At 35.0% G+C, this 25,422-nt stretch overlaps 1 protein-coding gene across 4 annotated transcripts in view; it reads left to right on the forward strand.

Moving 5' to 3' along the window:
• The window catches only part of LOC136035303 (protein transport protein Sec16A-like), a 116,802-nt gene that overhangs the window by 392 nt on the left and 90,988 nt on the right, over nt 1–25,422 (forward strand). For all 4 annotated transcript variants that reach the window (XM_065716997.1, XM_065716998.1, XM_065716999.1 and 1 more), the window contains exons 2-7: nt 7,047–7,103; nt 9,636–9,670; nt 12,527–14,851; nt 19,710–20,523; nt 21,902–22,075; nt 24,634–24,832. In XM_065716997.1, the coding sequence (XP_065573069.1) occupies nt 7,073–7,103; nt 9,636–9,670; nt 12,527–14,851; nt 19,710–20,523; nt 21,902–22,075; nt 24,634–24,832 (3,578 nt within the window). In that variant the 5' untranslated portion in view covers nt 7,047–7,072. The remainder of the gene's footprint in view (nt 1–7,046; nt 7,104–9,635; nt 9,671–12,526; nt 14,852–19,709; nt 20,524–21,901; nt 22,076–24,633; nt 24,833–25,422) is intronic.

The raw sequence follows: 25,422 nt of genomic DNA on the forward strand, positions 1-25,422 counted from the left end.
ATGAATTTTCATACCACTATTTTCACAAACTGTTATCTCAATTTTAAGAAAAGTATATGCAATGAATTTTCTAATTGGTAATTTTGTCAAACTCTTATCTCAATTTGTAGCCTATATATAACATGGGTTAGGCTATAGGCTATATTAGGCAGGCTGTAAGTCTAGAATTAGAGCTGTTAAGAAGAAAAAATGTTATGAAAGTAAGTTTTACTCCATAATATCAAAAAAAATCGTAGTTATTTCATTTCAACTGGAAATTTGCTAGGCTATTGGCCTACTGTGTTCCCAACCACTCATAATTTGCATAAATGTCCCCAAAAAATAAATAACCTATCCCAAGTCATATATTTCACATATATTTTGCAAAACATTACTCTAATTACAGCTTGTGCACCTGTAAGTTAAATTAACTATGACAAAATCAAGAACCAGAAAACATGTAGAGAAATATATGATTTGTGCTACATCTCAGCACATTAAGGAGGGAGGCAAAGTATAGGAGAGCTGCAGTCAAAATAGGTTAACTATAATTATTCTGCATATTAGAAAATGGTAAAATTCTAGTTTAGTGACTTCTTGCTATCTCCAAAATGGGTTAGGTTAGGAAAATGAAACTTCCAGGGGTAGGTCTATAGTTTAAAGTATATCCCAGTATGGTATTTTAAAGTACCCACCTCCACTCCTTCTCCCTCTAGAGTGCCCTGAAATTTTGAACCTATTGAAATTTTGACAAAACAACATTTTACCTTAATTTTCAGTTACCAGTTCCTTTTTCTCTGCCTTTAGTTCTGAAAATGCAATTCCTTTTATTTGAGTAGACTTCTGAGCCATATCAATGTTTTTCTTCTTCAAAATTTAGGAAATGTATTTGAATGTCTTTAAAACCTTATAAATTGAAATTGAGCAAAGTTGTGAAGCTGAAAACAATTTTGTTGTACTTCAGTCAAGCAGAAGATCTATTTTGCAAGGTTTCACTTTTATAACACACATATTTTTAAAGGTAATCAAAGGTCAGATCCTCTAGAGGGAGAGAGAGTAGAGGTAGGTACTTCAAAATACCTTCCTGGGAAATACTTTAGCCTTTAGACCCATACCTGAAAGTTTCATTTTCCTAACCTATCTCCTTTCCAAGATAGCCAAAAGTCCCTAAACTAGAATTTTACCCCCATGACTCCCAACACAGGCACCACCAGTAGGGAATGGTAATATTTTGGTGAGTCATTGACTAGACATGCACCCTTCAACTGACTATACTTTACAGCATTAATTTTGGAACAAACAAAACTTTTTCATGTGAATGATGTCACATTCAAATGCTTTTAAAGAGCAAAATACAGACATGAAGTATTGCAATGATGTTATTCATAATGTATAAAAGGTGTTCTGACAGTATTTTTAATCTGTATAAAAGATACTTACCTTAAATTACCTTAATCGCATTTGCCAGCAAGATAAGGTGGTAGATCCTCCTGTAGTTCTTGCTGGTGGTGAGTGATGTAATTATGTTGGCTTAGCTTCCCAGTCCAGCCTCCACTTGGACTTACAAAAAACTAGTTAATTGCCTTTTAAGCTTTTTACAGATGAATACAAGTAAAATTCTGACTAAAAAAGTCTAAGTTTCATGAGGGAAATATCAAAATTTTAAAAATGCCTAGGCAAGGGATGGCCCAAAGTTGGTTGGGAACCACTGGTCTATTACCTTTCCACTATTTGCCCAATAAAACAGGGGGGGGGGCATGAAGAAAGTTCAGTTCCAATCTGAATGTTATATTCTGATTTTAAAGGTATGTCTATTTAAAGGTATGCAACTACTAGATTCCTTATTTGATGCTTCTTCTCAATGTCATGGTGCTTTTGTTACAAAACCTTCTCACCCCTTCATGGTCCCTGATATACCTTAAGGATACAGTCTATATAAAACTAAAGGAAACTACTAAAACAGCAAAATTATTCTGCTATTATATAGAGCAAGTTTCTAATAAGCAAATTTATTTTTATATTTTCTTGCATTGTTATCCACATTTAAAAACACATATTTAATACCCAATAGATAAGAAATCCATTTGAAATCATTTAGCCTATAGATTGGTCAAGAAACCAATTCACAAAGAAAATGAATCCTTATATTGCTCCAAGCTGCAGTTTAAGATAATCTATAGTAAAAAAAAGGTATTAACAAACCAAAAAAATTATAATAGAGAGTAATATTTTAATTAGGTCTATTTATAGGAACATTGGTAAACTTATAGCTGACAATATAATTTTCACCTTCATCCTAGCTAGGTAAAGATATGTCATTCTTAATGCATAGGATTCTTGCAAAAGCTTGGTACAGCCCAACTGCTTCAGGACAATGAGCTACTCCATCAAAATTTAAGCTAGCATTTGATTGTGACGTGACAATTTGTGGTCTCTTTGGCATAGGCTGGCTATCCTCTACCAAAATGTCTGGCCTACTCCTGTTCCTGGGAGTCATTTGATTGCTACTCATGAAGTAATTTCTTATCTCATACTTGAATTTAAGGAGACTCTTTTTGTCCTTTGAAACCTGCTGATTCATATGCCAACAAAAGAGTAACCATGCATTGGCTACTGACAAGTCTACAAAATAGGAGATTAGCTTCCAATAATGCATTTTACTTTGAATATTTATCTGATATAATTCCAGTAGCATATTGTAAAGGCAATAAAGCAACATCTTTGGGATATTTCTGCTCTGAGTCCCATCTTTGACAATTGTTATTAGGAAAATGCCCAACAAATGACAGTGCAATGCTTTGTTGTCATACAATTACATATCAGCAGCTGGTTGAACTCTATACTCATAACTCCTCTACCTTTTCTTCATCAGCTGATGGCGCTTTCTAAGGTAGAGCATTTTACTTGATTTGGTCAAATAGTTTCAAGCAACAGAATTCTGAGCACATAAGGTTTTTTTGAATCAGTAGCGCACCAGTGTAGAAATAGTCAAAAGGTGACTTGAAGTACTGATGACAAGGTACACCTTTAGCAAGTGTAGAATAATTTCAATTCCTTGGCCTAGTTTAATAACTTTCACTTTACCTTTTCCAGCATACACATTCAGATTGTATATGATTCTGCTTGAACCAGCTGGGATGAATACTTTAATTCCCAAAGAGTTAAATTTATCCTTTTAGTAATGATTGAATTGTAGGCAGCCTTTGAAAGGCATCTTTTAATATATATAGTTCAACATCCTTCTCAGTGATCTCTGAAAGTTTTGACTGGGCTGTTCCTGAGATATTGCATATACACCCTTTGACAACCTAAATGCACATGGTGTGCTTTTGTATAATATTCTCTCTGTATTCTCTGAAGTCTTCAACTTAGTATCCTAAGCTGTTTCTGAAATGTGTCCCTCCCCTTTTCTATTATGAAACTTATGTTTAAACATTAACCAATTAAATTGTTTATGCCCTTGTCCCAGGGCCTGTATGGGTCATGTCATCCCTTAACTCATTTTTATTGGGCTTACCAACTGCTTTAAACAGAATAGTATCTCAGAAATTTATGGAATGTCTTTTTAAGTTAATGTGGGCCAGGTTGCAAAGGAGGGGGCAGGTTGCCATCTAATTTTTTGTATTTGTTGAAGGATCATTAAAACTTTGAATTTCCAATGGATTGAGTCCCCTTCATAGGCTCCATGACAGCCTCTAACATATGATGTTGCCATGGTAAAAAAAAAGACACTGAAGGCTTGTGACTCTTTAAAAAGGTAATACTAGAGTGTTGCCTCTGATTGTTGAAAGTCTGCCTACTAGAATTTCAGCCTAATTCAATATTCTTTCCTAATATAATAATCACTGCTGTCGCAAATGTGTTCTGGCTCCTAGGGGGCCAGATAGAGCCCTGGCTGTATACAAAAGTTTATTGATTTCTTTTTGTTTTCTTCTTTTTCTAAAAGCAGCTTTATTAAAAATAATGCTAAACACAATGAAGTGCAAAATTTTTAGTTTTCCAAATGCAAAACTTTTAATGCACAATGAAATGCACAATTTTAAGACTCCAGAGTTCTGACATACTGATAACATCTTCCTTAGTGGAACAAAAAATCTATAGCATAGTAATTTAAATGTGGAAGCTGTAAATTTTTGCTGCATGAACTTTTAAATAGTATATATTTCTTGAATGTTAGTAGACTATAAATTAACCTATTTTGGTTAAAAGTCAAAAATGTGTTTTTTTTCCTGGTAACTGACACAATATGTTAAATTCGGCACTATTGGTAAAGGGAGAAGTGGGACACAAATGTGACAACTATGATTGTTACAATTGTATCAAATATTGAATTGAGAATTAATGTTAAGTTTCCTTTTTCTATCTAGCATTAGGAAAATCGAATGTAAGTAAACTAACAACATATTTGTTGTAAGTAAACTAACTAACATACATATTGTCAAAAGGGTGTATCATCAATGTTTTAGGACATGTTAACATTACTAAGTTGAAACTTCAGGGCAAGGTGAGGGGGAGGTTCAAGTGTTCAAAAGTCAATATTTGCATACTACTGCTGTTATTACTGCTACTGAGGATAATGGTACAAAGGCAATAATTTCAAGGAATATTGTGTGCAAAGTTGAACTAAGCCAAAACTCACTGTGCATGCACATTGTCAATAGGGAGTATTTCAGGGATGGCTTAAGGTATTAAGTTGGAACTTTCAAGGAATGATGAGGGGATAACCAATTGACTAGAAGGCAATTGAATGGTTGAATATTACAGGGATTGTAGATATAATATCACAATTTTATGTCACTTGACCACTTTCTAAGATTAAATAAAAAAAAACTAGCTTTTTTTTTACTGAAAGTAAGGGTCAACATTAAAACTTAAAACGAATAGAAATTGTTCCGTATATGAAAGGGGCTGCCCCTTCCTCAACGCCTTGCTCTTTACTCTAAAGTTTTTTTTTGTTAAAAAAAAAAGTTGTGAAAAGGAATCAAACTTTAGCATAAAAAGTGAGGCATTGAAGACAGGGCAGCCCCTTTTATATTTGGAATAATTTCTGTTTGTTTAAGTTTTAATGTCCCTTCTTACTTTCAGTTAAAAAAAAACTTGCTTTTTTATTTAATTTCTGAACATTTTTGAAGTAATGCACGTTTTGATTTTGGCTCACCCATGAATATAAAAAAAAATTGCATATTAATTTTACTTTTTTTGCTAAATGGCTTTCTCAAAATTCTGATTGGACGATTTTTAGAAAAAAAAGGGTCAGGGGGAGGGGGCCTAGTTACCCTTTAATTTTTTTGTTTACTTAAAAAGGGCACTAGCACTTTTGATTTTCTTTACGAACTGTTTTATTAGTAATAAATATACGTAACTTGCGAATTAACTTACGTAATGAATTTCTATGTTGGTATATTTTTATTTAAATAAACTAAGCTTTGTTGCCCCCTTGTCAATACCTTGCTCTTTACGTTAAAGTTTGAATTTTGTTCCAATTCTTTAAGAATGATCCCTGAATTGCAAAGGGCTTAATTAGAATAAAAAACTCTTATGAAAGCACTAAAAAAAACTTTAGCGCAAAGAGCAAGGTATTGACAGGGGGGGGGGGTGAACCCCCTCATATACATAATAATTTCTGTTCATTTTAAGTTTTAATGTTGCTCCTTACTTTCAGTTGAAAAAACTTGTTTTTTAAATTTAATTTCTGATCATTTTTTGAATAATGCTGGGAAATCTGGTGCCCTCTTCACGGAAATCCCTCTTCCTCTGTGGAAAAATTCTCCCATGTAACCTTCTCTTCCGACCCCCCTCTCCACCAGAAAAAAAATCCCTGAAGATCTCTGTATGCTTCCCAATAACTGATATTATATGTAAACAATAGCCAGAGTTCACAACTTGCAGCCATTCCCCTGGGAACTGTGTGGGATTAAGTCATCCTCAAAGACATAGTTATTAGATTTTCGACTCTGATGATTTTTCTCAAAATTTTTATTGAGTGACTTTGGGAAAAAATGAGCATGAGAGGGGACCTAGCTGCCCTCCAATTTTTTAGTCACTTAGAAAGGGCACTAGAACTTTTAATTTCCGTTCGAATGAGCCTTCTTGCGATATTCTAGGACCACTGGGTTGATACAATCACAACTGGGAAATATAAAAATAAATAAGCATGCATCCATCATCATTCTTCTTGCAAAAATACAAAATTCCACATTTTTGCAGATAGGAGCTTGAAATCTCTACAGTAGCATTTTCTGATATGATGAATCTGATGGTGTTATTTTAATTAAGATTCTGTGGTTTTTAGGGGTTGCTTCCCCCTTTTTTCGAAAATAAGGCAAATATTCTCAGGCTCAACTTTTGATGGGTAAGACTGAACTTGATTAAAATTGTATATATGAAATCAGCATAAAATCCGATTCGTTTGTTGTATCTATTGTTATCAAATTTCCGTTTTCTGAAATCTCGGTTACTATTGAGCCTGGTCGCTCCTTACTTACAGTTTGCTACCACAAACTGTTTGATAACAAAAGCCTCTAATTTTTTATTTTTTTGTACTGCATCCTCAGAAGGTTTATTACATTAGCAAATTTCACCTTATATCTGTACATTTGTTACAATAAATGATAAAAGCATTAATTTCACACATCAATTGTCTGCAATTTTTTTAAATGCAATAGAGGCTGCTACATATCTGGCCAAAAATAGCAGCACCAATTTTCATTTTGGTTATATTTCATAGTCATTTTTGATTTCTGAAATTGAGCAATTAATTAACAAATCACCTTCAATTGTACTTGCTTACAATAGTATGAGTCATATTTCAACCAAATGCAGTAATGGTAATCTTGTAACCATCTGTTGCATCACAGAAAAGGCACCATGATTTTTAAGCTGCTCCCTCCCTGCAGAAAACTTGAGAGCATTGACTTTGGAAGAGGTCACTATGTGTTCACCAAGGGAGTTGCACAAGCTGACACCTCTATTGCAGAAAAACTTTCTCCTTATTCTATTGCATTGTCATGTGTCTTGAATCTGTTTTCGCTTTCTTTTTTGTCTCATTTAATTTTTTTTTATTCTAGCATTGTGATATGGTCAAAGATCCTGAATGATGCATAGAAGAAGACCCATTAGAGAAGGTGAGAAACTTTTGCTTTATGTTGATATCTTGATTGCTATTTTTTTATGAGCTGTTTGACCTGTATCTCTAATTTGGGATCATGTTTTTTTCATATTGTGGTTAATTTAAAAATTTTGAAGCTCTAGAAAGCCTTCCTGTGCCCTAGATTTTGCATCATATTTATTGTATGACTTACCTTGTATCAGGTTGAAAAAAATCAAATAAATTATTTAGGTTGTTATTTTACGTCAGCATATTGCTTTTGCACCAATTTTTATTTAAAAGCGTTTTATTATCTCGTTCTTATTCATTCAGATTTTGAAGCTTTGAAAAATGTTCCAATTTATTCTCTTTTTTTAAGTCACCTGTATCAGGCATGCCATTATTCTGATTACCTGATTGGAAAATCTCCCAAAAAGAGAACTAGAAAAGTATATTTAGATCCTGCTGTACATCCATCTGGAACTGTCTCTGGGGGTGGGGGGATTCCATTAAAGCTGTTCAAGTTTAATTCTGCTGAAGGTTTAACATATACATGCAACCTGGAGATGATGCTGGGCAAAGAATTATTGCTGGAATTTTATACATCAGTTCTTGAATCAAGCAGTATTATCAATGGTTAGTAATAAGTCCTAATTTCACTCATTGAAAAGATTATTTCTAAACGGATATCTCACAACAAAAAAAGCTTTTTTTTAAGGAAATGGACTGCAGAGATCTTGTTTATCTCCAATTACCTGTCATAAAAGGAGTTATGGATATTTTAATCAGCAAATTTAAAAGTTTCGTGTGTCTATTTCTCTTCTGGGATCACAATATTTTTCTTTTCCAACTAAGAAAAGGATAAGGATCAATACAGTCAAGATCCTGGCATTTATGAGATTGCTTGCAGTTGTTCTTAATAGCTCCTACACGTAAGCAGTTCTTCATGACCGCTAGACCAAGTGATAAGAATGCCCAATTTGGAATGCTATCGCGAGGGGTGTTTTTTAAGTAAGGTCTGTTTGAAAATAAGTACACAACAAAAGATCATTTCAAAAAAATAAATTTATTTTCAGAAAGTACATACTTAACTCTATTTAACAGCATAGATGTCAAGTTTGTTCAAACAGTTATCATACCTCTGAACTAATTTTAAAGTGACCTCTTAATAAAAAATTGCTGCCGCCTCTGATAATAAAGTATTCACTGGCGTTTTTACGTTGTCATCATCATTGTTACAGTTGCCACTGAGGTGTTGCTTGAGTTGGAGAAACGGATGTTAATCATTCGGCGCAAGATCGGGACTGCAGGGTGGATGGTCTAAAACTTTCCAACCAAAACTGTCCTACGAATTGCGGGTCTGGCCTGCAGTGTGAGGTCTTGCATTGTCATGAAGAAAGACAATTCCCTTTGTCAGCATGCCATGTTTTTTTTTTGTCGCTCTGTGGAGCTTTCCAAGGGTTTGGAAGTATACTTCTGCATTGATAGTGGCTCCTGGTTGCATGAAGTCGACCAACAAAACACCATGCCTATATCAAAACACAGAGGTCATCATTTTGCTCTGGAGGAGAGTCTGTTTGGCCTTCAACTTTACAGGGGAGTGTGTGTATTTCCATTCCATGTTACGTTGCCTCAATTTGGGCGTGATATGCGAAACCCATGTTTCGTCTCCAGATCAGACGGTTGCCACCACATTGCCAACCGTTACAATGATGACGACGACGTTAATGGCAGCGAACTCGTTGGTTATTGGAGCAGTAAGCGAGTTTTGATGAAGAGGTTACTTTAAAATTAGTTGATAGGTATGATAAGTCTTTGAAAAAACTTGGCACCTATGCTGAAAATAGAGTACAGTATATTCTTTCTGAAAATAATTTTTTTTAAAATAATCTTTTGTTCTGTAATTATGTTCAAACGGACCTTAATAAAGAACGCCCCTCGCATTTATCCAATAAATGTTGGGAATAAAACCTAAGAGAGACAGTTGATGTAAAGAAAAATTCCCAGAGTTTTAATAGAGATGGGGTTAAAGTACTGCTAAGTGAAATTCGGGATCGTGAATTGGATGAGTTGAAAAGTCTATATGCCATTCTAATCCCACAGAAACGGCAATTTGTCCCTTAAAGGAATGTGTTCCTGGAGTTTCAGTGTGTCTAAAGACAAGCAAATTCAGATTAATTCTGTGTTTTGTAATCTTTTGTCCTGTTTTTCCCTAGATACTCAGTGATATGATTTCGGTTCATGTTTTGGTGAGAGTTTAGATTCAATCAAGCCTGATGGATTACAAGGCTAAGAACCTGTTGAAGTATCGCTTAATTTGACAATTGAAGCCTTACAATCCATAGCTACGGGTGGGCTTTGAGCTGTCCAAATCAGTTCATGGTTTTATTAAAACATTTTTGGTCTTATTACACACAAGACCATGGTGTTATTGGTCATGGTCCTATTAAACAGCGACACAACTTTTTTTTTTAGTTTGAGTTTGTTTTTATCATTTAAGTCTACCTTAACTAAATTCATTTTCAATTTTACCGTTTTTTCACTACTGATGTTTTATCTTTTCTTTTAGCTGGAAATGATTCAAGGACAATGCAACAAAACCTGGTGAGTCCTTTGTACTTAATGATATGATAGAGACTTATTATTTGCCTAAAATGTTAGTTTTTATTTAAAAAAAAAAAAATTGAAATTTTTTTTTTATTATATTTTTTTTAAATTAAAAATGTTAATTAAAATGTTAATTTTTGCTCGTTATTTAAATAATACTGGTAAATCTGACTCACCCTCAGTGAAAAATTCCTTCCTCTCACGGAAATTCCTCCGTCGAAAGTTCCTCCCATAACAAATACACCCCCCCCCCTTAAAATTCATTCCGGGCAAATCTATTCTCCATGAAAATCCCATCATTTTTTCTGATCACTCGGGAAATCCCCCCTCCATGGAAATTGTTCCTGGAAATCAAAACACGCTGGAAACTTCTCCGGACAATTTTTCAGGAGCATCTCCTCATGGAAAATTTAGTTGGTAAAGAGAAAGTAAGACAAATAAAAGGAATTTCGTCAAATCCTCCCAGTGTAAAATTTCATCTGGCTAGTTCACTCCCCAAAATTTTTCTCCTCGCGGAAGATTATCCGCATGGAAACCCAGCCCAAGCACCCCCCCCCGAAAAATGTCTATACTTCCTAATAGCGAATAATGCGCATAAACAATGGACAAATTTATAACTTAAAGACCTATCCTTAAGGGCTGTAAGGGGTCATGTTATCTCCTAAGATATAGTTTTGGGATCTTTCAACTATGCTGAACATAATGGCTATCTCATAATTTTGATCAAACTATTTGGAGGAAAAAAGGGCGTGGGAGGGAGGCTAGTGGCCCTCCAATCTTTTTGGTCATTTAAAAAGAGCACTAGGGCATTTAATTCGCGTTCAAATAAGCCATCTCCCAATGTTCTAGAACCATTAGTTGAATTCGATCACCCCTGGGGAAGAAATAAACACTCATCCCTGACCTTTCTTCTGGCAAAAAAAAAATCCACATTTTGGCAGACAAGAGCTTGAAGCCTTTACTGTAGGGTTTTTCAATGTGCTGAATTTGATGGCTTGATTTTCATGAAAATTCTTGACTTTTATGGGGTATTTCTACCTTTCTCTAAAATCCGGCCAATTTTTTCAGGTTCATAAGCTTTATTTGTAACAATAAGCTTAATGAATCTTTTATATTTGGAATCAGCATAATAAGCCGATTCTTTTGACATATCTAGTGATATCCAAATTCTGGTTTTTAGAGTTTCAGTTACTATTGAGCCGCATTGCTCCTTACTTACAGTTCGTGGCCACGAACTTTTTGATTCTAAGCATTTGAAATTCACTTTTTTCACATTTAATCATCAAAAGTATTAGCACTAGGAAATTTTCATATCTTTAGAAGCAAGCATTACTCAACCCAGAAAGGACTACGATCTCCATGAAATCAATACAATAAAATTTGAAATTGGAATGAGCCTTAAAGATGCTATTTACAAAAAAATACGAAAATACCGTCTTTTTCATGATAAGAGTAATCACAGATGCATCTTTGTGTTTTTCTTTTTTTCTTTTTTGTACAGAGCCAGTTGACGATGCTTATCAGGAAAGTATATGTTCAAGTGGAAAAGTATCGTTCTAACGACCTGTAACAAAAGAGACACGGTGCAGCGAAGTGCCGGTTTCTGCCATTTTGCCCCACAGTTGGCCCAAACAAGTTCAAAATGAAATGTAGCAAAAGGTTTGGGTAGCCAATTGGCTGAGAACAATTTGAGGGGCATATAAGTAGCCTTCTAGTCTCAGAAGACATATTGGTACGTGATGGAGTATTATTAGTCCCACGTTTACAAACTTCTCCTTAGAAGTAGGTCAGTTGAATATGTAGGAAAATTTAACCTCTGTTATCCCTTGATGCGGAGGATAAATTCAGACTAAGAAGCTTATTAATCCAATAAACTCATATCCAGGATAATTTCCATTTATTTAAGGTTTTATTGTCGCTCTTTTCTTTCATGCAAATTTTTATCCTTTTTATGCATTTAATTACACAGAGAGATCAACAGGATTCCTTTCACGGAATTTTTTGTTTGTGATCTAATTACGTTTTTTCTTTTCGGTTTTCTATGTAGTTGAACATTTACTTTTACAGCTTTTGTGTATGTCCAATTTTGCTATTTTTTTTTTTTTTTTAACTTTGATTTCGTACGTAACAACGAATATTTCGGAACTATCATAGTTGCAGCAATAGCTGCTGTCTAGTAACCACGGCCCATAGTAGCCAATAGTTAAAAACATGTTTCTAAGGAAAATGTCTAGTAAAAAAAAGTTGTCAATTAAAGCTGATTCAGGAATGACAACTGTTATTTTGATTAATCTAAACAATAAAAGTTTACCATAGAATCAGATTCATGGGAAAGTAATATAATAAGCCAGAAACCCCTCGTAAATGACGCTAGATTAAAACTATTTATGCATCATTGAAATCACATTAGTCGAGAACTCTGTGCAGACGAGTTACGAACTCTGTGCAGACGAGTTACGGTCCCCCACTTTGAACAGCAAGGAAAATTACTTCTTTTTTGTATGGGAGCCACTGATACGTCCTCGTTTATTTTCTTTTTTCTCCAGGGGCGATCGTAATAAATCAGTCAAATGACCGGAAAATGTTGAAAGAGGGCTCATTTGAAAGAAAATCACCATGTCTAGTACCGTTTTTAAGTAACTTTTGTTTTGTCACAGATTTTTCCGCAGCAAAGTTGTTGTTTTCACTATTTTCTGTCACAAAACTTCAATTTTTGCCAAAAGACGCTTTGAGGTTTAAATTTACGAAATTCCCAGTCAAATCATGGTTTTAGGGATCAGTAGCTGCTACTTTACTTGTGTGTATTTTTATGGTGTTTAACTTGAATTTTATTAAATCTTTCTTTTTGAATAGGCAAGTTACCCTAGTCCTCCTACTGGCAACGTGTACAATCCTGGTGTTGTAAATGACCAGCAATCTAACAACAATTATCCAAGAAATATGGACCCTACTGTTCTGACGCAAGAACCTACTCCGCCTTTTTTGTCGTCTGGGACACCATCTGCTCCTCATACCCTCCTGATAGATAATTTCAATGCAAACTTAATATCACCGATGCCGGGAACGCAGAGCATTGCTCCAACTAACAGCATATTGCAAGATCCTAGACAAGGCTATCTTCAAGGTGTGGTCGGAGCTCCCTCCACTAACAGCACGTCAGGATCTCAAAGTTTTACACAGCCTAAAACTGCATCTCTACCACGAGTTAGAAGGATACCTAATAAACTTCGTCCTCTTGCAAGTGATATGACAAGTCGATCTGTGAACTTACCTTCATCAGAGCAAACAGTGCTTCCAATTATCACTCAACAATCACAGACAAATGTTAATCAGTCGGTGTTTACCTCCAGTGGATCTTACTCTACTAAACAATCTGTAAATTCATCTATGAGTCAAAATTTCAACATAGTGGATCCAAGTCGTGTCCAAGCTGCACATTCAGCTGTCCAGCAGCCTTTTCTGCAGAATAGAAATGATGACACATTTGGCTCTTTCACTACTCAATTGCAGTCTAATGTGCCCAGCGTGATAAAACCGTCAACTTCTCAGCCAGTTTCTGCAAATAGTTTACCTGCGCCTTCTGAGCATAATCTAAATTTAGATGCGCCATCAGGACGATTAGGAGAGCCACAGCAGAACATTGTTGATTTACAAAGCGTAAGCCAAGGCAATCGCAGCCTTGCGCCACCTCCTAGTCTCCAAGAAGGGAAGGAAGAAAATATAGCATGTGTCCCTAATCGTCTCCCTGTTTCTAGTCGAAGAATGTCAAACAAGGCTCATCACTCAGAACAGGTCTTACATAATATAGCCTCTGATTTTCATTCCAACGTTATGAAGCAGTCTGAAGCTCAAAGCATGATGCCGAATTCCTCGGCGTACGCAGTTGATTCTTATTTATCAGAAACACAAGCTGCAGCTGATCCCAGACAATATGATAATCAGCAATCAGAGTCAAAACAGTTTGTAACATATCAGCAAGTTCAAAAACATACTGAACAGATGCGTGGTTACTCTGGGACTTATAATGTTGGTACGCAATATTTACAAAATGAGAGTCAGAATGAAGTTAGTTATTCCCAGCCATTAGAAGCTGTTGGAAAAAATGATTTTTACCAGTATACTGAACCAGGGGTTAGCACTCTCTCTCGCGGTGAAGATTTTCTTTATTATCCAAACTTTCAACAAGATAATATTAGCAAAACCAATGCAATTACGACAGCCACGATGGGTCAGAACTTTGGCAAAAACATCAGCGAACCCGCCCAGGTATCTAACAATCAAGGCCCTAATTTTCAGGGGGAAGCGTCTCATCAGATGAATCAGCACCCAAACGTAACTCTGACCACTGTTGAGAATCCTTCAGAAATTTCGACTGAAGGAGTTCAAAACTACTATAATCGTAATGTTGCCGAAGTTGCAAATTCGTTAGAATCCGTAAACATTTCAAATGATTTTGAAGGGTCTACTTGGGAGAAAAGAAATGGTGAACAGAGTGTCAGGCAGAGTGCTGTATCATTTGCTTCAGACGCTCTAGATTCTATCTCTGGTACAAGACCTCCAGTGGATTCAGATTTGTGGTCCCGTGCTTCCACTTGGGGCTCAGGCTATGATGATCATCCTCGATCGGTATTGTCCTCACCTCCAAATGAGCTTGATGAGCAAAATGGAGCTAAATCTTTAGAAAGAAGTAACTCGTTTGATGGCTCAAGTATAGTTGAAAGTTTTGCTCCCGGTAGTATTGATTCTGAAAGTCTTGGCAATATAAGATTCGACGAACGAGGGTCGAAGGCAGTCTCTGGAAGGACAACACCGCTGGAAGAGCGAAGCATATCTAGAAATCTTTCTAGAGAACCAAGCTTTGATAGGTGCAGTGGTGAAGATGCTTCAGATGTTGCTCCAGTACCACTCTCTGCTATTAGCTTCCGTGATGGTTTTGATGTAAGGATGAGCAATATGCCTGTTACAGATTCAACGACATCCCTTGTTGGTTCACACTCTGTTCTGTCTTTGATGACAAATGATCCTCCTTCAACCGAGGCTGTGAAACTTGCGGATTCTCGACATACGCTTGTAGAAGAATCAGTTGGTGCAGAGAGGACAGACGCCGAGGGAAGTTTAGATGTCAATGAAGTAGCCTGGCCTAAAGTACCGCCGCAACCACCTGTCACCAAAAATATGGTACGTTGAACTTGTAGACTATTTGGTATAAACGTAAAAGTAGTAGTAAACTATAATAGCCATGTACAGCCAGTGAAATTTGAGGGAAGTGACAATCCCTTTCAGAATTCTTGTTCATAATTTATTTCTTCTTTTTGATTTGTTATTCTTCACAGTAGATTCAATAAATAAAATATTTTCAAGGCAAACTCGAAGTAATAAACTTGTAAATAAATATTTACAACTACTTTGTAAATAAACTTTTTCTTAATATTTGTAAATAAAAAGCAAATATTAACATCAAAGCTCTGTCCACTAAGATATCTAAAAGACTGAAAATATTTGTTTTCTCCAAGTTTCCCTTTTTGTCTTAATGGTCATAAAAACTGTATTATCATCTAGCTTTCAGCATTTTCAATCCTTCCTCTGCATACTGGAAACTTTGGTTTTCATTAAAAGCTACCATAGATATATAATACAGCCATTCCCCCCCCGCTGCAACCAAAAGATAATCCTGGGTACGGTTGATTCACAAGATCAATGTTTTCAATGAAAGCTCAAAATCTGTTTTTTTTTTCTCAATATATAAGTCTTAAGAATACCAGTTCTTACAAGGAACAACAGGGTCCTTAGATTGTATACTTTAAAAATTTACATAAACTATATACTGACTTTTAATAACCATAAGCTGTAAGCTAGTTTATGTACAACAATTCTTAAGTTTATATGTACGACTAGTTTACTAGCCACTGTTGAATTCTCAAATATTGTCCAGACCAAAAGACACGCTGGAATCAAGATTTTCTTCACAAGTTTCTATATTCTCCATGTAACGTGCACACTTTTTAACTATCTTGACAAGTATGCTTCGACCTTTCCTCCTTAAAAAAATAAGTATCTTCCTGAGATTGTTGCTACTATTTGAAAATTTCTAATAAGTTGCACTGACATTTTGTATCGACAATTGCAATTGTATAACATATTCTCCACAAGTTTGTATATTTTCCATGTAACTTGCACGATTTTTTAACTATTTTGACAAGTATGCTTCCACCTTTCCTCCATAAAAAAAATATCTTCCTGAGATTGTTGCTGCTATTTGAAAATTGCTAATAGATTGTACCGATATTTTGTACCGTCAATTGTAATTGTATAAGATATTCTCCACAAGTTTCTATATTTTCCCTGTAACTTGCACGTTTTTTAACTATTTTGACAAGTATGCTTCCACCTTTCCTGCATAAAAAAATAAGTATCTTCCTGAGATTGTTGCTGCTATTTGAAAATTTCCAGTAAATTGTACCGTCAATTGTAATTGTATAAGATATAAGTTTTTTATATTTTTCTGGCAACTTGCACGATTTTTAACTATTTTGACAAGTATGCTTCCACCTTTCCTCCATAAAAAATAAATATCTTCCTGAGATTGCTGCTGCTATTTGTACCGTCAGTTGTAATTGTATAAGATTCTCTCCACAAGTTGTATATTTTCCATGTAACTTGCACGTTTTTTTAACTATTTTGACAAGTATGCTTCCACCTTTCCTCCATAAAAAAATAAGCATCTTCCTGAGATTGTTGCTACTATGTGAAAATTTCTAATAAGTTTTACTGACATTTTGTACCGACAATTGTAATTTTATAAGATATTCTCCACAAGTTTCTATATTTTCCCTGTAACTTGCACGTTTTTTAACTATTTTGACAAGTATGCTTCCACCTTTCCTCCATAAAAAAATAAGCATCTTCCTGAAATTGTTGCTGCTTTTTTAAAATTTCTAACATGTTTTACTGACATTTTGTACCGACAATTGTAATTGTATAAGATATTCTCCACAAGTTTCTATATTTTCCCTGTAACTTGCACGTTTTTTAACTATTTTGACAAGTATGCTTCCACCTTTCCTGCATAAAAAAATAAGTATCTTCCTGAGATTGTTGCTGCTATTTGAAAATTTCCAGTAAATTGTACCGTCAATTGCAATTGTATAAGATATTCTCCACAAGTTTGTATATTTTCCTGGTAACTTGCACGATTTTTAACTATTTTGACAAGTATGCTTCCACCTTTCCTCCATAAAAAATAAATATCTTCCTGAGATTGCTGCTGCTATTTGAAAATTTCTAATAAATTGTACCGACATTTTGTACCGTCAGTTGTAATTGTATAAGATTTTCTCCACAAGTTGTATATTTTCCATGTAACTTGCACGTTTTTTTTTTAACTATTTTGACAAGTATGCTTCCACCTTTCCTGCATAAAAAAATAAGTATCTTCCTGAGATTGTTGCTGCTATTTGAAAATTTCCAGTAAATTGTACCGTCAATTGTAATTGTATAAGATATTCTCCACAAGTTTGTATATTTTCCTGGTAACTTGCACGATTTTTAACTATTTTGACAAGTATGCTTCCACCTTTCCTCCATAAAAAATAAATATCTTCCTGAGATTGCTGCTGCTATTTGAAAATTTCTAATAAATTGTACCGACATTTTGTACCGTCAGTTGTAATTGTATAAGATTTTCTCCACAAGTTGTATATTTTCCATGTAACTTGCACGTTTTTTTTTAACTATTTTGACAAGTATGCTTCCACCTTTCCTCCATAAAAAAATAAGCATCTTCCTGAAATTGTTGCTGCTATTTGAAAATTTCTAACAAGTTTTACTGACATTTTGTACCGACAATTGTAATTGTATAAGATATTCTCCACAAGTTTGTATATTTTCCCTGTAACTTGCACGATTTTTAACTATTTTGACAAGTATGCTTCCACCTTTCCTCCATAAAAAAATAAGCATCTTCCTGAAATTGTTGCTGCTATTTGAAAATTTCTACCAAGTTTTACTGACATTTTGTACCGACAGTTGTAATTGTATAAGATATTCTCCACAAGTTTCTCTATTTTCCCTGTAACTTGCACCTTTTTTTAACTATTTTGACAAGTATGCTTCCACATTTCCTCCATAAAAAAAAGATTGTTGCTGCTATTTGAAAATTTCTAACAAGTTGTACCGACAATTGTAATTGTATAAGATATTCTCCACAAGTTTCTATATTTTCCCTGTAACTTGCACGTTTTTTAACTATTTTGACAAGTATTCTTCCACCTTTCCTCCATAAAAAAATAAGCATCTTCCTGAAATTGTTGCTGCTATTTGAAAATTTCTAACAAGTTTTACTGACATTTTGTACCGACAATTGTAATTGTATAAGAATTCTCCACAAGTTTCTATATTTTCCCTGTAACTTGCACGTTTTTTAACTATTTTGACAAGTATGCTTCCACCTTTCCTCCATAAAAAAAATAAGTATCTTCCTGAGATTGTTGCTGCTATTTGAAAATTTCTAGTAAATTATACCGACATTTTGTACCGTCAGTTGTAATTGTATAAGATATTCTCCACAAGTTTCTATATTTTCCTTGTAACTTGCACGTTTTTTAACTATTTTGACAAGTATTCTTCCACCTTTCCTACATAAAAAAATAAGCATCTTCCTTAAATTGTTGCTACTATTTGAAAATTTCTAACAAGTTTTACTGACATTTTGTACTGACAGTTGTAATTGTATAAGAATTCTCCACAAGTTTCTATATTTTCCCTGTAACTTGCACGATTTTTAACTATTTTGACAAGTATGCTTCCACCTTTCCTCCATAAAAAAATAAGCATCTTCCTGAAATTGTTGCTGCTATTTGAAAATTTCTAATAAATTGTACCGACATTTGAGAGTCCAACCCGATTTAGAGAATAGTCCTCTAAAATATTATAAATAAAAATTAGTAACCCTCCAAAAGATATTGGTCTTACTAGAATTGTAATTGTATAAGACGTTAAAACTTCTAGGTTTTCGTAAAATGGTCTGTATTCTGTAGTTACTTGCTGCATTTTTTTTTTTTACTATTATTACTGTTTTGCCCAGTTCACAATTCTATGTCAGATTTGATTGCAATTGAGAAGTAAAGGAGCCAAGTGCGTCATCATTTCTGTCCTGCAGAAAAGCAGGTAAGATTATCCAGACCATCCAGCGCTGCCAGCCGACCGTCTCCTGCCCCCTACCCCTTGCGCTCCCTCTCGATCTGTAGAATTAATCCCGGCTGTATTATGACCAAATTGCCAGAAGGATCCATTCCGGAGGGAACATTTAGCAGAGATCTGCCTCCTAGCTCCCAGAGGATGTTCTCTGGAATGAGTGGAGTTGAATTGTCCAAGTTTCGGTGGCAATACCAGTGTAAATTTCTCAAAGGCTGGATCAACCGCCTGAAGGAGCTGTTGAGTACGTACAGGATGATCGGTTGTCCGTGCAACCTGAGACTAGAACCCAAAACACCCTTCCGAACAATTTTACCTTTCTCAATATTTTGGATATCTGTCTATATGAATCTTGTTGTTAAAAAATTGCTAATCTTCAACCTTGTATCTTATTCCGTTTTCGTTATTTTTATGATATATGAACAATTTATTGTCCAGGAGAATTTTTATTCTTAAGTGCATATTTAGTGTTGAAAATAATTCCTTTCTTGTTAACATTAGAAAAAAGGCTCCTATTGAAATATCTAATAGTTATGAGCTTTGAGAAAATATAGTGTTTATTTTTGGTTAATAAAATAGTTACAAAAGGTTAGTAGTTTACCAAGAAAGGCTTATAAAAATGATAACTTCCTCTCTTGAACTTTAAAAATCTTTTATAACACTTTTTTGATATCAGATGTTGATGTTTGAATAATTATTTCGCATTCTTTCTGTAGTTATTGCTTTATAATGAGGATTTTTCTCGACCAAATAGTCAAAATTACCATGAATTATCTGTGCCTCTACATGTTTCAGCTAGTGGGTATCTTAATTCGCCGTATCTTTACTGATACTTGCTTTGCAGGATGAAGCAGATAGTGCTAGTAGTGGTTCTTTTCAGCAACCTCGCCAAGCTGCTTATGGTCAACCATCCAGCCTTACTCAACAGGCAAGGTTATCTAGACCATCCAGCGCTGCCAGCCGACCATCTCCTGCCCCTACCCCTTACGCTCCATCGCGATCTGTAGAATTAATCCCGGCTGTACTACGACCAAATTACCCAGAAGGATCCATTCAGGAGGGTGCATTTAGTAGAGATCTGCCTCCTAGTTCCCAGAGGATGGTCCCTGGAATGAGTGGAATTGAATTATCCCAAGTTCCAGCGTCAATACCAGCGCAAATTTCCCAAAGGCTGGAACAACCACCTGAAGGAGCTGTTGAATACGTACAGGATGATCGGTTGCCTGCGCAACCTGATGCTAGAACCCAAAACATTCGACCCTCATCAGCTGCAGATGTTTTACTTGATTCTCAACTTTGGCAGTCAGATCTAGATGTCGTTGTTAATAATCCTCAAGGTCGACAAGACATTCGCAGCTTGCATGGTCCGGAAGGTGCAGCTACCTCTCCTGCTGTACCACTACTAGGAAGAAATAGATCTAAGCAGCCACCTAGGAATTTACCTCAGAAACTCGGGCCTCACCCAGACCCGGAAGGAGTAGCTTATCTGAATCGTTCTGCTCAACCATCCAACTATCCGTTGCATTCCACACCAGAACAAAGATACAACGGAGCTCTTCCAAGAACAGAGGATACTCCATTTAACTCGAGTGCAATTGCTGGACCATCTCTTCCAAGGGGTACCGCAGCATACTCAAATGAGCAACGACGTCATCAAGGTAAGTTACTTTAATTTTCTCTATTATTCATTCTACTTCACTTTTCATTTTAGCTGTGGCAGTTTTTTTCAAAGCTTTAAAAGAAGCTCCATTTTTTTACTAGAAAAAATCGGTGTAACAATAAAAATCAATAAGTAAATAAAATAGTTGCATTAACAATAACATTAGTATCTTGAACTCTGATGCTTAAAAGTTTCCACTATCGTCCAGGTTGTTCAAACTAATAAAGAAAGAATTAGTTCTAACGATTATGACATTTCATGAGAATTTCTACCTAGTACTTGCTGGTCATTTTCAGTGACAATGATTTTTGCACAATTATGATTTTAAAAAAAAATGAAAGGAGAACTGCTTTCTAAAAGTTACGAGAATAAAAACTAGGACTATCTTCAGTGAGAATGAATAGTTAATAAAGCAAGTTTTGGAACAATTAAATTTCGTTGCTCGTTGCTAAAAATACTGTCGTAATGTTCATTGCTTTTAATTTCTGTGTAACTATGTTAAAAAGTTTCTCTTATTAATAATAGATTTTCTGACTATTTTAAAATTAGTTTTGGTAGAAACCAAACTAACTCAAAAATTATTAATGAGAAGCTGCAAATTCTTGTTATTTGGGTTCAGAGACGTCAAGCGGATTAGTTACCGATTAAGTCCCCTCGTTCCTCAGCATCATCAATATTTTATCACTGAAAATCCCTATCAGACCAGACCAGACCAAAGTATACACTGTTCAACAGATTCAAAATTGTAATAGCCTTTCTCTAGCAAGTTTATTGACAAGAAATAGACTGGGTACTTGATCACAGTGTATATTGACAAATATAGTTCAATTATTTGTCAACAAAAATGATGATGGTGAAGTTGGGGGGATTAACGATAAAAAGCTCCGCGAGGAGCGCTGAACTGGTCTAACACCAATTTAACTTTTGGATTCTGTAGTGATAGCTTCATCATCAGAAGTACTTCCTTTAATATTTTATTTATTTTTTGGTTGAGAGTAAGAAGACTCCATTTTGCGATATGAATAAAATATTTTATTGCTAAATTAATGGTTTTGTATATAGAAGATAATTAATAATAATAATAATATTAATAATATATAATAAAAATTGATTATAATTAATGATTTCGTTTAATTAATGAAATAATGATAACATTAGATTGTGACAGTTGTTATTATTTGTTCACAGCGAAGAACATGAATTCCTTCTCTTAGTCCTATCTGTTTTTAATGCTCTTTTGACGTGCCTTAAAGTTTGATTAATTCTTTATCTGCCTTGATAATGTGATGAATCGACAATCTTTTACTTTTCTAGCTGACAGTCTTAAGGATGAAAAGCTGAAATTTTTGTTTTTAATTTGTGATTGTTTTATCTAGGGTCCACCCCAACCCGTCAACTTGAGGATTCAGCAAGAGTAGTACCTGGTTATGAAACAGAGCATTCCATTTCTGAAGACAAAAACATGTCAAGTCAAAAGATTGAACGGCCTTCAAGGCCTCAGTCCACTCGAAGTGGGATGGTTGGATCGGAGCAAGATTTATCATTAAGAAGTAAGTAGGGAACAATCTTTATAATTTTGCTCTTTCCTTCTGTAAAATAAGTGTAGAATAACCCATAGAACTATTATATGTTCTCATGGACCTTCTTTGTCACTAAGTGTGAAAATATACATGTTAGATGAATCCCAGTCAATTTCAAATTCAACATCGTTTTTTATGACTCTTGTCCCATCTTCCGAAATGTTATCTGGGTATGGGCTTGTGCACCTTCTTGTTATACTATTTTTTTAAAGACGTTCTTCTACGAAGCTGTATTCGTAGTAGCCTATTTAATAATGATTTGTCTATAGTTAAATTGTGTCTTGCTTCCGTCGGTGTGTCAATGGCTTTAAAGTGGGAGATCAACTTGCAACAACCATGTTTCAATTATTGTGATCAAGTGGCTCCTGTAGATCTTGAAGATCCTTGATCTAGAAAGTGTCTCAGCAGTCCCTACCATCGCTTTATTTCCCCAGTTATTCTTTTCATTTTCGGTACTGCTCATTTGTTTTGGAAAAGAAATATTGATGTGCCCTATGCATGTCATTGCACCCTCAGCATGGAGAAGAAAGGAAAAACAAAACTGTATAAAAAAAAATGGAGAATTGAGAATCAAAGAAGAGCATAAAGAAAATAACCCAAATATACACAGTTACCATACCCCGGAAGTAGAATATACAATAAAAGAGCCACTCTTCTGAAGAACAATACAAAATTTCTTTTGTCGTTTTGTCTTGTTAGGGCAGTTTGGCTTTAGGTCTTTTAATGATTCAGCTCTTACCAAATATTACTTGGACCCTGTCTATACCCAAATGCAAAGAGAAAAACTGAGAAATTGGGCAAAGTTTTCCCGGAGATGACATACTACTAATAGTTCACTTCAAAGCTGCGGGGGATCAATTATAGGGTTAAAACCTGGATAGATACCGATCAATAAAGAACAGAGATTGTATTACTTGAGCAGGTAAACAACCATCACACATATAGCACTAAAAAAATATAAGGTGTTTTCCACTGACAAACCAGATTCTGAAAACGGGATTGAAAATTATCCTTTGAAACAAAAAAGTTTTTAAAATCGGTTTATAAAGCTGGGTTAACGAACAACGGCTGTGGAACAACAGAGTTTATAAACCTGACCCCTGACTGGGCAAAATCGATAAACCAATTTTCACACAATTTTCTTTTCAAGCGTAGTTGTTGAATTAATCTTTGAAATCACTGTCGTGATTTAGGAGCTCACGATCCTGATTATAAGTGGAGTAGTATTTTTATGATCTAAATTATCTGCGAAACGGCAAATTTTCAACCCATTTGAGACTTGACAGTGCGGTCTGTCTGTGTAAAAGGCCCACAAGAAAATATTTACAAAACAAATAATATCCATAGTATATACTTTGTTTTGCTTGCTATCCTTCAAATAATATACCGGAATTATACCGTAGCCTTTGTCCTTTGTATGGGAGAAACACCGCAATGAACTTGGATCTCAAAATTATAAATTAAGACATCGATGATGCAAGCAGAGCTTTAAGCCTTGTCATTTTGTTGGCTATAGTACTCTCATGGGATGCCATTTCTGAACAGAGAGAAAATTTTGCCAGAGCATATTCCAGAATCTTCAGGTGCAGTTTTTATGTGCTCTGTTGTTATGGGGCAACTAATAATTGGTAGATCTGAATAGAACCACCAATGTAAGATCGTATTCTAACTTAATATTATGTTATAAACTATTATAACTTTATAACAAAGTGTGATATTCTAACTATTAGAATATTATAATATGTACTTGATCCATTCTCAATAGCTCATTTTTTTAAACTTGCGCTTGATGGTGCGTTTGCTTTTAAGCATCAGTTGGAACAGAGGCATAAAAATATATTGTTAATGAACTCTCTCAGACAAATCTAGTGAATGAACCTCATACTATTTGTGGACCAGAGGCTATTGTTTTGTATAAATATGTTAATTTTAATGCTTTAGTGATTCTGCTGATGACGATTGCTGTACATGTGATCGAAGTATGCAGACTTTTGTATCTGTTTGTACTGTCTAATAAATGGACTTATCCCCATTTGAACATTTATTTGTTCGTTTAAAATTTTTTACATAAGTTAAAGTTGAAACCATTCCTACTATGTTTCAAGGTCATGCTTGTTTGTGAAACAATATGATTTGGTTGTCCACAGTTAAAATTAGTAATGCCGCTTTAGGTTTGAGCTACATACCGCTTGATTGACTCTCGACTGTGTAAGCTCATTTAGAACCTCTCTCTCAGTTGAAAAGGAGAGAAGAAAAAATAAACGAAAATTGCAAAAAAAAACTGATTGGGTCAGGGAATCCTGAGCCTGTGGCAGAAGTCAGATTGACTATGTTAATGCTAAAAGCCGATTGAACCAAACCTTTATTGTATTACATATGTGCTGAACACATACCATTATTTATAGTAAACACATTGTCAATAAGCCTACTTTATAATCAAAATGACCAATGTACGTTCTTTGTCATTTTCCTCCGTTTTTTTCTCTATAGATTTTGAGCCCGAGTCCTTCAATTCCTTTTTCTTTCAGAAGAAAGGACGGAAGACAGAAGAAGCTATGAACCTGAAGATCGTGGATCTCGGCGTCCTAGACATGATTCACAGCATGGTCGATATGGTGATGAAAGGTACTACCGAGATAGCAGACGACGCTATCCAGATGACAGTGATGAGGATAGTCGCTATCTGCCTGATGATAGAAGAACTCACAGACGGGATATGGATAGGAGGTAAGTGTTCCTACTTTTCTGGCTTTCAAACTTGTGCAAGCTTTTCCCCAAACCTTTTCCATAGAAAGTTTTTGCTAGTTATGTAAGCTTTGCTCCATTTTTGTGGTTCCTTTCAATTCATATATCCTTTTCCCGCTAATATGTTTTTCTTGGATTCAAGGTCGTGCATTAATTTTTCCTCGGGGAAATCTCTGAGGAATGTTTTTTTCTTTACCGTGAAAAGGTCCTGCTATGGTTTTGTATGATAATATACTTAGCAAAACTTGCTTGAGGTAAAGGCCTAGTCTCAGTGAAATTTAGCTAAAGCAATCTGATTCGGGAGTTACATCTGATGTGGGAATGGTTTATTAATAATTATTTGAAGGAGCACATATTTTTTTCATCTTGAAAAACGACAGTGAAGGGGGAGGGGATAGACACAGGATGAAAGCTGCAGAGGGTGGGTGCAATATGAATGGGGAGTCTCTTTTGAGGTTTTTCGTGTGAGGGTTTAGTGTTACATTCGTTTTATTTAATTAGAGGCACAACGTAATTTGTGTGTGCAACTACTTGTAACTTGGCTTTTTTTTTGGATCGAACATAAAATTTAA

This window comes from Artemia franciscana, chromosome 14 (genome assembly GCF_032884065.1).
Source record: "Artemia franciscana chromosome 14, ASM3288406v1, whole genome shotgun sequence".
Taxonomy (NCBI): domain Eukaryota; kingdom Metazoa; phylum Arthropoda; class Branchiopoda; order Anostraca; family Artemiidae; genus Artemia; species Artemia franciscana.